General features: G+C 44.0%; 1 protein-coding gene across 2 annotated transcripts in view; it reads right to left on the bottom strand.

The window, feature by feature from the left end:
* The window catches only part of SUMO1 (small ubiquitin like modifier 1), a 76,772-nt gene that overhangs the window by 13,665 nt on the left and 46,542 nt on the right, over positions 1-16,565 (bottom strand). For both annotated transcript variants that reach the window (XM_085648970.1, XM_085648971.1), the window contains exons 3-4: positions 12,221-12,298; positions 12,064-12,135 (exon numbers count right to left, since the gene is read on the bottom strand). In XM_085648970.1, coding sequence (XP_085505096.1) covers positions 12,064-12,135; positions 12,221-12,298 — 150 coding nt within the window. The remainder of the gene's footprint in view (positions 1-12,063; positions 12,136-12,220; positions 12,299-16,565) is intronic.

Below are 16,565 nucleotides of genomic sequence, written 5' to 3'. Positions count from 1 at the left end.
TTTGAATAAAGAGATTTAACACCATCCTGCCGAAATCTTGAAATTGCCTCCAAGAAAACCTTTAAAGTAGAATGGGAGAGGCCAGACTTCGCCAATTGTAGAAAGAATGGTAGAATTTGTTCTGGTCTTTCCTGAATAGGGTGGATATTGGCAGACTGACACCACATGCAAAACCTCTTCCATTTCAGTTTGTAAGTTTTAATCGTAGCAGGTGCTCGAGCATTAGCTAAAACCTCCTGACAGTCTGGAGGAATATCTAGGTGTGCAAATTCAAGGTGTTGAGGAGCCATGCCGCTAATCCCAGCGATGCTGGGTCCGGATGACAAATTTGTCCGTTCTGGAGGGTCAGAAGGTTCTGAATTGGCCAGAACTGGATGGGCTCGCACTCTGAGAGGAGAGGTTCCGTAAACCAGTACTGACAAGGCCATCTGGGAGCAATGAGTATCATGCGGCAAGGTTGTTTCTTGATCTTGCGTAGAACTCGCGGAACCAACGGAATCGGTGGAAAAGCGTAGGCATATATTTGCGACCAACTCATCAAAAGCGCATTTCCGAGCGATTCTTTGTGGGGAACCCAACTTGCAAAGAATGGGCATTTGCGGTTCTGGCTGGTTGCAAAGAGGTCTAGATCGGGATGCCCCCATTCTTAAAAACACCCTGTTTAGGGATGGTTGGTGCAGTTCCCACCCCTGGTTTGATGTTGTGGATCTGCGGAGGGAATCCGCCAGAACATTGGTGACTCCTGGGACATGAATGGCTTTGAGGCTGATTTTGTGACAAATCGCCCAATCCCAAAATCTCTTGAGCTTGCCGAGATAACAGGGCTATCTTTGTCCCGCCTTGTTTGTTCAAGTAATGCATACTTGTCGTATTGTCCATTCGTATTAGTATGGATGTTCCTTTGATGATGGTTCGAAAGGATTTTAGAGCCAAGAATATGGCTCGTAACTCTAGAAGGTTGATATGCCACCTTTTTTGTTCCAGAGTCCACCTGCCGTTGACGGTCATCCCCTGAAGGTGCGCCCCCCCATCCTTCGAGGGAAGCATCTGTGGTTATGGTAAAATCTGGCATTTCGACTAGAAATGCACATCCTTCCTTCAAGTTCTTTATCTTGCTCCACCAATGAAAGGCTTCCTGCATCCGAAGAGTGATGCGAACGATGTCCTCGAACGATCATGAAATCTGGAGCCATTGAAGGTTGAGCTCCTCCTACAATGGCCTCATTCTGCAACGGTAGTTGGGAATCGGAGGAATGCAGGAAGAAATCATTCCCAGGAAGGACTTGTACAAACGGACTGAAACGCACTCTTTTGACAGCAATGAGCGCGCGAGGTTGCAGATCTTGACTTGACTTTCTTTTGAGACCAAGGCGAGGGTCAGTTTTGTGTCCATAGTTGCTCCTAGAAAAGTCTTTTTTTGCGATGGAGTCAGGTGAGACTTTTTGAAATTTATGGAAAGACCCAGAGACTGGAAAAGAAGCAGGCACTTCTGAACATGTTCGGATGTTGTTTTGACAGAATTCGCCTTGATAAGGCAGTCGTCTCAGTACGGGAAAATTTGAATGCCGTGCAGGCGAAGGTGTGCGGTGACGGGCGTTATCACCTTTGTAAATACCCGGGGTGCTGAACGGAGTCCAAAAGGAAGGACTCTGAATTGAAAGTCTCTGCCAGCCACTCTGAACCGTAGAAATTTTCGTGTCTGGGAAGGATCGGCACATGAAAATAAGCGTCCTGGAGGTCGAGGGTGGCCATGTGATCCCCCTCCGAAAGCAATTGTAGAATTTCTTGAAGTGTTAACATTCGGAAGGACAGCTTTTTAAAGAACTTGTTGAGGGCGCGAAGGTCGAGAATAGGGCGCCATTCTCCCAACTTTTTTCGGATGAGGAAAAATCTCAAATAAAATCCTGTTCCTCTTTGTAACAGAGGGACTTTTTCGATTGCCCCCTTCCGGATCATCAGATTTATTTAAGAAAAAAGCTCTTTGAGATGAGCAGGGGGTGGACCCTTGGGAGGAGAGTTTGGGGGAATCTTTGTGAATTCCAGAGCATGGCCTCTGGCTACTATATCCAAAACCCACTTGTCTGTAGTAATTTTGGACCAGTTCGAATAGAAGTGGGATATTCTTCCTCCAATTCTTGTATGGGGCAACGGCAGAAATGGTGGCAGTTGGCTGACCTCATTGTTTTTTATTGGACTCTCGTCCACGAAAGGCTTGTTTCTTTCTTGACTGCGAATAGGAATTACTTCGCTGTCCATAAGATTGCTGCCTGTAGTGTTGGAATCTTTGATTAGTTTGGGTGGATTGATAAGAACGTTGTTGATTATATCCTTCCCTGTTGGTGAAGGATCCACGTCCTTTGGCACCACGGAAAGACGACTTTCGAAACTGCAGGCTACCAAGAGACCTCGCCATCTCTATCTTTTTTAATAGCCTGAAGGGCCTCATCAACATGTTGTCCGAACAGAGACTCTCCGTCTAATGGCATATCGATGATCTTTGTTTGGACCTCTTGACGGAAAGATGTTGATTTTAGCCAACCTTGCCTCCTCAATACTGCTGCACCCGCCAATTGTCTAAATCCAGTGGATGCCACATCCACGGCTGTGTCTATGATTTCAGCCGAGGTATATTCCCCCTTGGACTTTAAAGGCTCCGGCAGCATATTAATGTACGGGGAGACGTCGGACCACATTTGACGATCGTATCTCCCTAATATGGCTAGGGAGTTTGCAGCCCGAACCGTCGTCGCAGCCATTGTTGAGACCGTTTTTCCAATTGCGTCCAATCGTCTGCCATCCCTATCAGGTGGAGCTGATATAGGAGACGAGGGGTTCCTGGCCCGTCTTTGCGCCGCTTGGGCGATGACAGAGTCGGCTTTAGGCTGGCCGATGAGACATGCCGGTGAGTCGCTTGGTGCCTTATATTTTTTGTCCAACCGAGGCAAGACTGCTGGGAGAGAATTTGGTGTCGCCATGATTTTTAAGCCTTCTTTCCAGATAAAATCTATTATTGGAATTGTTCTGATCGGTTTTCTCGGTTGGTCCTTAAAATCATAAAGAAAGCAGTCATCTTTCTTTGCTTCCATTGGAATAAGAAATCTCTTTGTTGCCCTCTCCATAAGGAGATGAAAACCTCCGATATCCACCGGAGGAGAGTCCACGGGGGCCGGAGCGGTCGGTGACGGAGTTTGGATTTGATATTCGTCCCACTCAGACAGCACTGAATAGTCATCCACCTCTCCCTCTTCCCTGTCATCATCAGTTGTATTTGCGTCATGGGAATGACGAAATGGCAGTGGAGAAGGTGGTCTTGGAGATTGGAAGGAGGGTATGGGAACCCTTGGCATAGGCGTCGATGGAAGAGACTTTGACGATTACAAAAGGAGGAAAGCGCCGATAATAGTCCTGCAACATATACTGTAAATTGTTCAGTAGTTCTAAAGGCATTTGTGCTGATGGAACTGAGACAGGAGGTGGAGGTTGAGGCTCAGTACCTGGATATTCCTCCTGGTCGTCATCCTGATATTTAATAAACAGTTCTGATGGACTCCTTGCAGTGCAGAATCTGTCATCTTCTCCAGATTCGTCCTCCTCATCCTCCTCCTCAGAATCTAAGAGCTGTTCCAGCAGCTTCAATGGTGATAGGGCTTCCAAAGAGGAGCCACGACGTTGCAGAAGAGAAGCCGCTGTCGAAGGCTGAATGGATGAAGCCGACGCTGATGTTGCAGTCCAAACCTGCAAATCTGTGCAGGAAGATAGGTGGCGGCAATAAGATGTGCGATGATGAGGAAGCAGTCTTCGACGACGAGGCAACTTTCGGCGACAAGATGTTAGCAGTCGACAAGGCAACCTTCGTCGACGAGGAAAGTTTTGTCGTCGACGAGGAAAGTTTTGTCGTCGACGAGTCAGTCTTCATCGACGAGGAAGTCTTCATCGACTAGGTGGGCGTCGACGCAGCAGTCGTTGACGAGATCTTCTTTATCCTTACCGTCGACGGAGCGGAGGCGAGAGAGGACACCTCCTTCGTCGACGAGATGGTTCTGGCAGCCACGGAGAACAGTGTCGACGGAGACGAAGCCGACGTCATAATCATCTTCGGTCTCGGAGACGAGAATGTAACCGTCGACGTTGATGTAGCGTCGACGACGATAATCGTCGACGACGACGCCGACTACGGCATTTCTTAACTGAGGTAAATCTTTGTTAGGAAATCTTTTAGGTGCCAGAGACTTTCCTGATTTCCTTGGGGCGTAGCAGGCTTGGATTTAGAAGGTGGAGAAGCCTTCTTTGAAGAAGTACAAGAAGACTGGCCAGAGCCCTTAGCAGGCTGAACTTTCCTAAACACCTTCGCCCCAGGAGAAGATAATTCTTCTTCAGCTATCCTCTTTCTGGAGAATACAGAGGACCCAGAGGCTGCACTTTCTACCTCAGATAAAGGGTTATCCTTGTCCTTAATCTTCTGTAGCCACAGAAGTAGGCGCCCTTCTCTATCCCTGAGGGTTTTCTGAGGGAAGGTCCTGCAGATATCACAATCCCTCACCTCATGTTCCGGATAGAGGCAGTAGATACACTGGATCGCTGGTGAGGATCTTCAGAGAATAGCCGGAGCTTTCCACAGGACTCGCAAGGCCTAAAGAGAGACCCCTTAGAAGTTGACATCTTGAAGTAAGCAAAAATCAGCAAAAAACTGAAGTACTGAGCAGAGCTCAGGGAGACTCCCTTCACACGACGTGCACTAGAAAATCTGAGAGCCTGAGCTTCTGAGGAGAACATTCTGGTGGGTGCTGTCGCCTGATTGGCTGCATGATATGATAGTCATAGGTGTGGAAGTCTTTTTCCTTGTAGCTTAGGCTACTTTACTTCCTGGTTTCAGGATACCAAAGTTTTTTGGTTATTTTATGCATGATTATTGCTTTTTTATGTACCGTGGGACTCCCACTAAGACGACGGGGAATGATTCAGGCATGTGAATCTATGAAAGACACCCCAAATACTGGAGAACATACTGTCCAATTTAAAGAGGATGTCATGGTGCAGCTTTGTATTAACACTTTACATTAGGCATTAAGCAATAGGTCTTTATAGGATTGTCAAAAGTTATATTATTTAAGAATGTTTCAGCATTTGTAAACGCACAACTGTTCGGTCTTAGACAACATTTCAATAAGTAATTTTCTTCTTGCTCTATGATCATGGTTACACCATATTGCAATGCTTAACTTCGCATTACATTGAAACTTATTTTCAAAAAGGACAGATGGGTACTTGAATTAATCTCTGTCACTGTTAATTACTCTGAGCTACTTCACAATCCATACTCCTTTTGCCCACCATGCCAATTCAAATTAGACCCAGTCAATAGTAACATTCCAGACCAAACTGCCAAGACAGGTCCTCTCTGAACCGGTACACAAGCAACCCAATACCAGTTTCGGCCCCATTGGGCCTCTTCAGTCGGGAGTAGCTGTTTCCAGAGGCAGAATGAGCACAGGACCCACGTCTGGGCATACCCATCGCACTTAGGGCATCACTATTCAAATTACAAACTACTTTAAACATAGGCCCCCGAAAGAACACAGACTACGTATTGGAGAAAAAAGAAAGAAAAAAAGGAGTCGGAAGACATTCAACGGTTGAATTCAAATAACAGTCTAATTTAAATTGCCACAGTCGCAAAGCACAAGCACTTTACAAGAGAACTAGGACCAATGACAAGAACTAGCGGTGCCTGAGGAGAACTGTAAGGAAAGAAGTCCAGGACAACTGACGAGCCAGCTGGGCGACATTACCCATCAGGGCTGATCGCAGAGTTACAAAGTACAAGCACTTTCAAGAGAACCTTGACAAACGTTAGAACACGGGGTGCTCAAGGTGACTGGAAAGGAAGGAAGATCTGGAAAAGTGATGAGCCAGACGGGTGACACGCTCCACCGGGGCCAGTTGAAGAGAAACGGATCAATGTAAACACAAAAAAAGCCACATTATGGCACATAACACTTGCACTTTATCAGATCTTTTGAGCCTCACGAACAATGGCTTCCTTTTAAACGTTATATTATTGTTATGCAATGGTTTTAACTAACTTATGCACATAAATAACCTTCAAACTATTCAAATTACAAAAAAGTTGTGGGTGGGATGCTTGAATTAATTTCAGCCACTGGTAATTACTCAGGGACCACATCCCAATCTATTGTTCTTTCCCCACCGTGGCACCACAGTTAAGACCAAGCCATATGCGAATCAGCATCAAGCCTGCTCTTTCAGGAACAGTCCAAAGCCAGGCAGTTTACATCTTGTTGCTGTTTTTTAAGTAGACGCCTCAAGTGTGAGGATATGTTTGGCTGTGGGTCCCATACTCACTGTGTTGAAGGACTCAAGCTATACCTTAATGCTGAGAGGTATCTCCAGACATGGGTCCAATGCTCATTGTGCCATCGGATTTATGCTGTACCTCAATGACGAGACCCAAGTAGATCAAAGCCAGTCTGGGTCTGCCTCTGGTCACATCCGGCGAGGACTGGACATACAGTTCAGACTGCACTCTTCCTATTGGAGCAGGACCAAACCATATTTTCATATGGCAGGCCTCTGTCTATAATAGTCAAGTGAGGCAAAAAACAATGGTCGGGAACTTGCCCGCAAAACAACTGCCAGTGGCTGAGATTAATTCAATCATTCCTTACATTACCTTATTGTTTTTGCAGTAGACGTCCTAAGTGCGATGGAGATGCCCAGATGTTGGTCTAGTGCTCACTGTGCCATAGGACTAAGGCTATACCTCAATGACGAGACGCAAGTAAGTTGAAACTGGTCTGAGGCTGCTTTTGGTCCAAAATATAGCCTGGTCAATCAGGACGAACTGTTCCTATTGGAGCAGGACCAAGACTGTTTTGCATTGAAACTGGCATTTTGTCTAGAATGGTATAGTGGATGAAAAACAATGATCTTAAATGAAGCCCGAGCGACTCAGCGGCAGAGATTAATTCCGTCATCCATTCTATCACACGATTGTTTCTGCAGAACTTTGGATTCCAGCACAATATTCCTAAGCTTCATCATGAGGTAACATTCGAATGAGGCTTTGCTCATTATTGCTCTAAAGGTTCTTAATTTTATGATGACTAAGTATGTGCTAAGTATGTTCAATACCTCCTCAGAACGCATGTTAAAAAAAAAGAAAATCTCCGCCTGACTGGGCCCAATAGGCTTCTTCACCTGTGTCTTTCTGAAGTGGTAGCACAGATGGAAAATGTGTGCCCTGTGGCATCCGGTGACCTGACGACTGGATCTCTGGTTCAGTGGTTTAGAGCGCTTAGGAATGTCTAATGGCCAGAATTTGCTGAAATTGCCATCTCAAATGAAATTAAACCTTCAATATCATTCTTACCTGGAGGTGATGCTGGACTAATTGACTTGGCCATGATCGTGGCCTAAACAAATTCTTCTGGGATTTAACCGCAATATGGCCAGTGTCAGGGCTGATAGGATTTGAGTCAAAAGCAAATGTATGTTGAATCAACTCTATCTTCATGTACTAGGGCGGAGACACCCTCCATTGTGTCCTCATTCTTTTTCCAGTGAAAAGGATGTTTTGGGGTTTAGGGTTCCTCAGTTCCAAAGCAATACCGGATAACGTTATGCCTTCATTTTCAGCCTTTCAAGGCCAATCTTCTTCCGAATGGATCTTTTGAGGTCCAAGCCTCCTCAAGCTTTGCAGCAGGTTTTCGGCTATCCCCAAGTGGCGTACGTTTGGAGACCTGTAGCAATTTTGCTTGGGCCTATTGGAATGTGGGGAATTTCAAGTGCTCCTTCTTTGGAAGCACGGATTTTCTAGCCTAAACATGAATCTAAATACCTTTCCACTTTTGTTTCAATCTCAATACAATTTCTTGGTCAGATCCATCACCATCTGAAAACTGTGCTTCGTCCTTCAGGTTTGTCACCTTTGCAGGTGTGTACGAGTCTTCATATGAATCAATGTCTTCCTATGACCACGAAGCAACTTAGTCTAGATGTTCACCTCCATGGAAACATACTAAGCAAATCCACTCTTGTGACAGTTTTTTACTCCATTTACATTTGAAATAATGGCAGTTATTAACATACAACCTAAAAGGATTTTAAGGTCACGGATACATTAATGGGACAATTTTGAGTCTTCATGCCCGATGCCCAGTGGAAGTAGTTGATGTTGTTTGGTACGGTCTGTTCTTTATTGAGGTGCACAAAATTCTAGTTTTACTAGTTTTGACATGGTTTGGAAATGGAGCATCGAACTTTAGCTCTGAATCCAACTACAGAAAAAACAAACTAAGGTGGAGTCTGCATGAGTTTCAGCAACATAATCACTAGTCATTGTTGAAACTGAAACAAAAGAAAAACCACACACTACACAACAATCAGTTTGGAGAATATAAGCAGAGCACTATAGAAGAAAAACCACGCACTACACAATAATCAGTTTGGAGAATATAATCAGAGCACTATAGGGCCAGTCTACCAACCCATTCCATCTCAATGCAACTAGGTTAATGTAGAAGTTTCAGGACATGGTGGAGCTTTTAAGAGAGTAGTAGGGCTCTTACCAAGTTTTACATGCGTTAGCTGATAGCGAAATGACATGGATGGACCTCAAACAAGCCTGAGAACCATGTTGTATTAGGCCTCTTATTTCTATAGTGCTTTAACGTCACCTTAGGTTTACTTAAAAGTGCTAAGGTGGTGACAGAAGAAATCTACATGCCTGCTGAGAATGTGGAGGAAGGAACTCTAACTCAATCGTGGAGGTGAAGTTTTCAATGAGGAAGCATCCGCTTAGTGTGCCCCGCTTGCAAAAATACAACACAGCTAGGTAGAGGAAAGACGGCCTTAATATAATATAATTTAATTAGCCCTCCTTCCTGTCCTCAGAACTCTCCCTGTACAGACCTGGGCACACTATTGCACAGGCCAATGACTGAATGCTCCACTTACACAAATATCTTGGCTGTAGTTGTGATAAGCAGTCTGTCTGTAGGCCTCATGGTTTGTGGTCCCTTGGTACCACTTTTATGACAAGCACATATGTCTCACGTTCCCTCACAATCATTCCTCGGTTCTTTTCCAAATCCTGACATGGCCTCTGATATCTCCGTTATTAGGCAAAACTAGTTGACATAGCATACTTTGTTCAGATGAGGCCTTACAATGTACTGGGTAGAGTACAAGGATATTACATAACCTGTGCCATTGCAATACCTCTGGAGGCAATCTCTGGCAGATGCTCCTTGCCCGCTTAACCCATGGCTAACCATAAATGAATGATACCACAACCACTGCACTGCCCGAGATTACAATGCAGCGCCAAGAGCCACTAAACTGTTGCAAGACTAAAGCTGGTAACATTTTAAGTGGCTTTCATCCGATGAATGTTTTAACTAACTGACTGCCATCTCATCAAAGCAACAAATTTGTTTTGTATTGTCTATTGTTTCCATCATACATTATAGGGAACACTTTATTGTACATACACAACAGTAGCTGGCAAGAACAGTGTAACAGCATCATTTATCACATCGACTCGCCATACAAAGCACCCAACATAGCATTTGACAGAGCATCTCATACATTCAGCATAGCTCAGATATGCAATGTTGGCAGCTCTTAAGTGGATCCTAACGGCACCTGTCATTTACATACAGTACTAAACAAATATAGAATACATGAGACTGAACACCTCAAACAGACCTCTCCTAGCTACGCCATATGGGTCGCTATCATGTATTTCAAACAGCACTTGTCTCCAATATGTTCGATACACAAACAAATAAAGAACACAAACACACAAACTCCCTAACAGGCTTGCTATAGCAACAGCTGAGACACCCTTCACATTATCCATGGTCACAAAATACCAGACAACTCACCACAGACATGTCCAGCAGAGGGCTGTCACATTTCCACATACTGAACTGTACACTTTGAGATGCCACAGAAACATTACACAACATCTCACATACAGGCTTTAATTCCAACGTCGACATGACAAGGGCACTAACCGAGGAGTTCAATGCATCACAAAAACAAAGACTATATTTGTGAGAAGACCACACACCCCTGCAACATTGCCCATACATTTCAGTGTAAAACCAATACAACTCTCAGATTATCTAGTCACAGCAGGATATCACATATGTTACCGACCTAAGAATTTCTAAAGCAGGCAGTAAATACTCTCTGGTGTGAGATGTTAATTATGGCCGAGTAATTTTGCGTTACTCTTGTGACAAAAAATTATAGCAAATACTTACTGGATTAATTTGGGGCAAAGATGTCGCACAGGAACAGACTGAGGGCGGCTGCAGCTGGTCTGTTGCTTTTAGAGCTATTTTCTTATCACAAAATGCATCCTTGGAGTAATTTTAGATCCAAGGCTGCATTTCGAGTTAAGAAAATACTTCTAAACGGAGGGTTACTCTCGTTTAAGTGTGCATACTTTTGCTGTAATTTCGCATAGTTCCACTACAGCAAATTACACCTACCCCTACAGGTCTCATGGTCACTCAAGCACCAAACAGGACCATAGATTAACCTTTTTTTAATATGAAACTAACATTTAAAACCGTACCTAGAATATCACATTACACAGTCTTATGGATGGGTCATAATATAACCCAGAAAGCGCATCACATAAGAAGCCAAACTCCAGTCTGCAATGAAAAGTCGCAATTGCCCACAGAGAAGATATAGAACGGCAAGGCCACACTGTTTTCCAAAGATTCTTCTATTTAAAATGTACAGAATTGCCAAAGAAAAATATTAATGCTAATGCTTAACAGAACTGACCAAATAAAAGTGAGATTATGTGAAGAGCATGCGTCATCATGCATTTACAAGTCTACATAATGAGAATATAGCGACCAAGAGTGATGAATATAAGGGGCGTGGGTCACAACGCATGCACCTGAATTTGATGCAGTTGCCATTTTCTTTTTACCCTTCCATGACAGCACATGCCAATGTTGGACGCGTAAATAAAAAAAATAAACGTGCACAATAGTGCGTGAATAAAAAGGAGCAGCATGACATCCCTCCAACAAAGGTAAAAAAAAAATGTATTTCGAAAGGACAGAATGGAGAGGGGTGGTGGAGCAGGTGTGAGTTTGAGGGGAGAAGTTCAAACTGCCAAGGGCCGAGAGAAATGGTGAACAAGGTGAAAGTGTACGCTGCTGGGGATTTAGGTAAGTAAAAAAAAAAAAAAAAAAAAAAATACAACAAAAGGCAGAGTGGGGTAAGTAAAAGACGAGCTTTTAGCACACAGTGCACATTGGGTGGTGTGATGAGAAAGCGAGGTATCAGGGAGCAACAAAAAAAACCCCCAAAAAAAAAACAAACACAAAAACCCACACACTACCACGTTGTGCTAAAGAGGGAAAAATTGTTCCCTAAATGGGAGCAGTGGTATGAATTCAACCAATCAAAATGATGGTAAAGAAGCTACGAGGGGAGGAATAAATATACGAAGAGGATTGAAACCCATTGAATAGCTAGAAAGCAACTAAGATTGACAAAAGAGTCAACCAATGATGAGTAATTAACTAAACCAAAGTCCACAGTAAGTATGGGCATGGTCTATAATAGGTAGTTCAACAAAAATAGCTAAAGCAATCTTTAGAAGAGACCTAAAAAAACTTTACAATCACAACCATTGGCAATAATGCACCCAGCTTCTGTCCTGCAAATATCCCCTAAATCACGCTGATGCATGCATTGTGATGAAGTTTCTCTTTGTTACAGAAGCTCACTAAGCAATTTATTGTACTAGAGCCTACGGCCTATTTCAAGTTCTACATGTGCTACTGTACATCAACAGAAACAGAAGACCTTAATCCTGCTTTCTGGTACCACAGGGAAACAGGGCTGTCTGCCCCTAAACAAGGCCTCAGATTAAAATGATAGCTCATTGATCAGAAAGCACACAAACTCATTACTGAAGGGCAGTGTGATTGAAGACGCAAGCCTATACAGATATGTAATCCACCACAAACTGAACACCTTTTCTTAGGAAGGCCCAATACTCACCTCTTTGGGTGTGTGGTGGTCTGAAACCCTCTGCCCTTCAAACAGAAACCTGAGAGAACTCATTGGAACGCCCTGGGTGAAAAGGAAAAAATACTTTTAGGATCCAGTTGGTGCCCAGAACTACATGCTGAGAATAAGAAGAGAAACACAGCCAAACCTGTCTTTGAGAGTATGACTCTTTGAGTTTCTTGAGATGTGTTGTCATTTTCACCTTAAAGTGGATTTCACTGCTGTCCTGTGAAGAGAAAACAAAGCAGCAGTGTCACCATCACGCATTTATGTAATCACATTAAAAGTCAAATAGAGATGGCAAATGCCAAGGGCTTCAAAGACATGGCACAGTCACAATGGGGTTCTAGACCAGGTCAGAGGTGACTGGATATATTTATAAGAAGAAAATTGGACACTGTGTGAAACCACTGCATTTTGGAAAGGATACTGGGAGCAAAGTACATGGCTACAGAGGCCTGCAGGGATCTGTGTCACGCGGGAAACCACCATTATACAAGGCTGTTCCACCTAGAACCATTAGAATGCAGCCATTACAATGCAGGAACATTTACCACGCATAACCCTTACCACGCATGTCTTTACAACGCATGTGCCTTTAACGCGCATGTCTTTGCAACAAATTTCGCTGTAAAGGCATGAATGGTAAAGGCATATGCGTTTTAAATGCAAGTATTAGGTAAGTATTAAGCGTATATATATATATATATATATATATATATATATATATATATATATATATATATATATATATATATATATACGTGTGTTAGGGAAAGTTTTTTTTTTTAAGGTATAGGTTGCATTTTAAATGTAAGATGTGTGTATATATATATATATATATATATATATATATATATATATATTGAGAACAAAGTGCCCGTGAGCAATTAAGAGGTCACTCGACATCGCTCTGGCCATTCAGAATGCAGCTTCCCCCAAATGCTCCACATTCGTGCTCTGTGCCTTCGTGCTCTGTGCCGACGCGTTTCGAGGCTGAAAGCCTCTTCTTCTTGGGCTGCTCCGAATAAACACCACATTGAAAGCTCACAGTGTTTCCGGCGTTTTTTATTTCATTATTTTCCCTCAGTGGGCGTGTGTTTAGTACAAAGTTCTTTTGGTGCATGATGGTACTTCAAGTTCATACTGTGAGCATCTTTATATCCTTTTGGTAAAGTCAATGTGCGTTTGAAATTAAAAGCATTATTTAATCCTTTAGTAGGTAGCGGAGCGCTGGGACAGGCTAATTTGCATATAGAACGATGTGCTGGCATGGCATTGATTAGTATCATACCTCAGCCTCTTTGGATTGAAGATGGTGCTCCTCTTCACGGCAGGGCGGCCGTGTGGTAAATTTTGAGAACAAAGTGCCCGTGAGCAATTAAGAGGTCACTCGACATCGCTCTGGCCATTCAGAATGCAGCTTCCCCCAAATGCTCCACATTCGTGCTCTGTGCCTTCGTGCTCTGTGCCGACGCGTTTCGAGGCTGAAAGCCTCTTCTTCTTGGGCTGCTCCGAATAAACACCACATTGAAAGCTCACAGTGTTTCCGGCGTTTTTTATTTCATTATTTTCCCTCAGTGGGCGTGTGTTTAGTACAAAGTTCTTTTGGTGCATGATGGTACTTCAAGTTCATACTGTGAGCATCTTTATATCCTTTTGGTAAAGTCAATGTGCGTTTGAAATTAAAAGCATTATTTAATCCTTTAGTAGGTAGCGGAGCGCTGGGACAGGCTAATTTGCATATAGAACGATGTGCTGGCATGGCATTGATTAGTATCATACCTCAGCCTCTTTGGATTGAAGATGGTGCTCCTCTTCACGGCAGGGCGGCCGTGTGGTAAATTTTGAGAACAAAGTGCCCGTGAGCAATTAAGAGGTCACTCGACATCGCTCTGGCCATTCAGAATGCAGCTTCCCCCAAATGCTCCACATTCGTGCTCTGTGCCTTCGTGCTCTGTGCCGACGCGTTTCGAGGCTGAAAGCCTCTTCTTCTTGGGCTGCTCCGAATAAACACCACATTGAAAGCTCACAGTGTTTCCGGCGTTTTTTATTTCATTATTTTCCCTCAGTGGGCGTGTGTTTAGTACAAAGTTCTTTTGGTGCATGATGGTACTTCAAGTTCATACTGTGAGCATCTTTATATCCTTTTGGTAAAGTCAATGTGCGTTTGAAATTAAAAGCATTATTTAATCCTTTAGTAGGTAGCGGAGCGCTGGGACAGGCTAATTTGCATATAGAACGATGTGCTGGCATGGCATTGATTAGTATCATACCTCAGCCTCTTTGGATTGAAGATGGTGCTCCTCTTCACGGCAGGGCGGCCGTGTGGTAAATTTTGAGAACAAAGTGCCCGTGAGCAATTAAGAGGTCACTCGACATCGCTCTGGCCATTCAGAATGCAGCTTCCCCCAAATGCTCCACATTCGTGCTCTGTGCCTTCGTGCTCTGTGCCGACGCGTTTCGAGGCTGAAAGCCTCTTCTTCTTGGGCTGCTCCGAATAAACACCACATTGAAAGCTCACAGTGTTTCCGGCGTTTTTTATTTCATTATTTTCCCTCAGTGGGCGTGTGTTTAGTACAAAGTTCTTTTGGTGCATGATGGTACTTCAAGTTCATACTGTGAGCATCTTTATATCCTTTTGGTAAAGTCAATGTGCGTTTGAAATTAAAAGCATTATTTAATCCTTTAGTAGGTAGCGGAGCGCTGGGACAGGCTAATTTGCATATAGAACGATGTGCTGGCATGGCATTGATTAGTATCATACCTCAGCCTCTTTGGATTGAAGATGGTGCTCCTCTTCACGGCAGGGCGGCCGTGTGGTAAATTTTGAGAACAAAGTGCCCGTGAGCAATTAAGAGGTCACTCGACATCGCTCTGGCCATTCAGAATGCAGCTTCCCCCAAATGCTCCACATTCGTGCTCTGTGCCTTCGTGCTCTGTGCCGACGCGTTTCGAGGCTGAAAGCCTCTTCTTCTTGGGCTGCTCCGAATAAACACCACATTGAAAGCTCACAGTGTTTCCGGCGTTTTTTATTTCATTATTTTCCCTCAGTGGGCGTGTGTTTAGTACAAAGTTCTTTTGGTGCATGATGGTACTTCAAGTTCATACTGTGAGCATCTTTATATCCTTTTGGTAAAGTCAATGTGCGTTTGAAATTAAAAGCATTATTTAATCCTTTAGTAGGTAGCGGAGCGCTGGGACAGGCTAATTTGCATATAGAACGATGTGCTGGCATGGCATTGATTAGTATCATACCTCAGCCTCTTTGGATTGAAGATGGTGCTCCTCTTCACGGCAGGGCGGCCGTGTGGTAAATTTTGAGAACAAAGTGCCCGTGAGCAATTAAGAGGTCACTCGACATCGCTCTGGCCATTCAGAATGCAGCTTCCCCCAAATGCTCCACATTCGTGCTCTGTGCCTTCGTGCTCTGTGCCGACGCGTTTCGAGGCTGAAAGCCTCTTCTTCTTGGGCTGCTCCGAATAAACACCACATTGAAAGCTCACAGTGTTTCCGGCGTTTTTTATTTCATTATTTTCCCTCAGTGGGCGTGTGTTTAGTACAAAGTTCTTTTGGTGCATGATGGTACTTCAAGTTCATACTGTGAGCATCTTTATATCCTTTTGGTAAAGTCAATGTGCGTTTGAAATTAAAAGCATTATTTAATCCTTTAGTAGGTAGCGGAGCGCTGGGACAGGCTAATTTGCATATAGAACGATGTGCTGGCATGGCATTGATTAGTATCATACCTCAGCCTCTTTGGATTGAAGATGGTGCTCCTCTTCACGGCAGGGCGGCCGTGTGGTAAATTTTGAGAACAAAGTGCCCGTGAGCAATTAAGAGGTCACTCGACATCGCTCTGGCCATTCAGAATGCAGCTTCCCCCAAATGCTCCACATTCGTGCTCTGTGCCTTCGTGCTCTGTGCCGACGCGTTTCGAGGCTGAAAGCCTCTTCTTCTTGGGCTGCTCCGAATAAACACCACATTGAAAGCTCACAGTGTTTCCGGCGTTTTTTATTTCATTATTTTCCCTCAGTGGGCGTGTGTTTAGTACAAAGTTCTTTTGGTGCATGATGGTACTTCAAGTTCATACTGTGAGCATCTTTATATCCTTTTGGTAAAGTCAATGTGCGTTTGAAATTAAAAGCATTATTTAATCCTTTAGTAGGTAGCGGAGCGCTGGGACAGGCTAATTTGCATATAGAACGATGTGCTGGCATGGCATTGATTAGTATCATACCTCAGCCTCTTTGGATTGAAGATGGTGCTCCTCTTCACGGCAGGGCGGCCGTGTGGTAAATTTTGAGAACAAAGTGCCCGTGAGCAATTAAGAGGTCACTCGACATCGCTCTGGCCATTCAGAATGCAGCTTCCCCCAAATGCTCCACATTCGTGCTCTGTGCCTTCGTGCTCTGTGCCGACGCGTTTCGAGGCTGAAAGCCTCTTCTTCTTGGGCTGCTCCGAATAAACACCACATTGAAAGCTCACAGTGT

Source organism: Triturus cristatus, chromosome 3_2, assembly GCF_964204655.1.
Source record: "Triturus cristatus chromosome 3_2, aTriCri1.1, whole genome shotgun sequence".
Lineage (NCBI taxonomy): Eukaryota > Metazoa > Chordata > Amphibia > Caudata > Salamandridae > Triturus > Triturus cristatus.
This window is presented reverse-complemented; position numbering and strand designations above follow the sequence as displayed.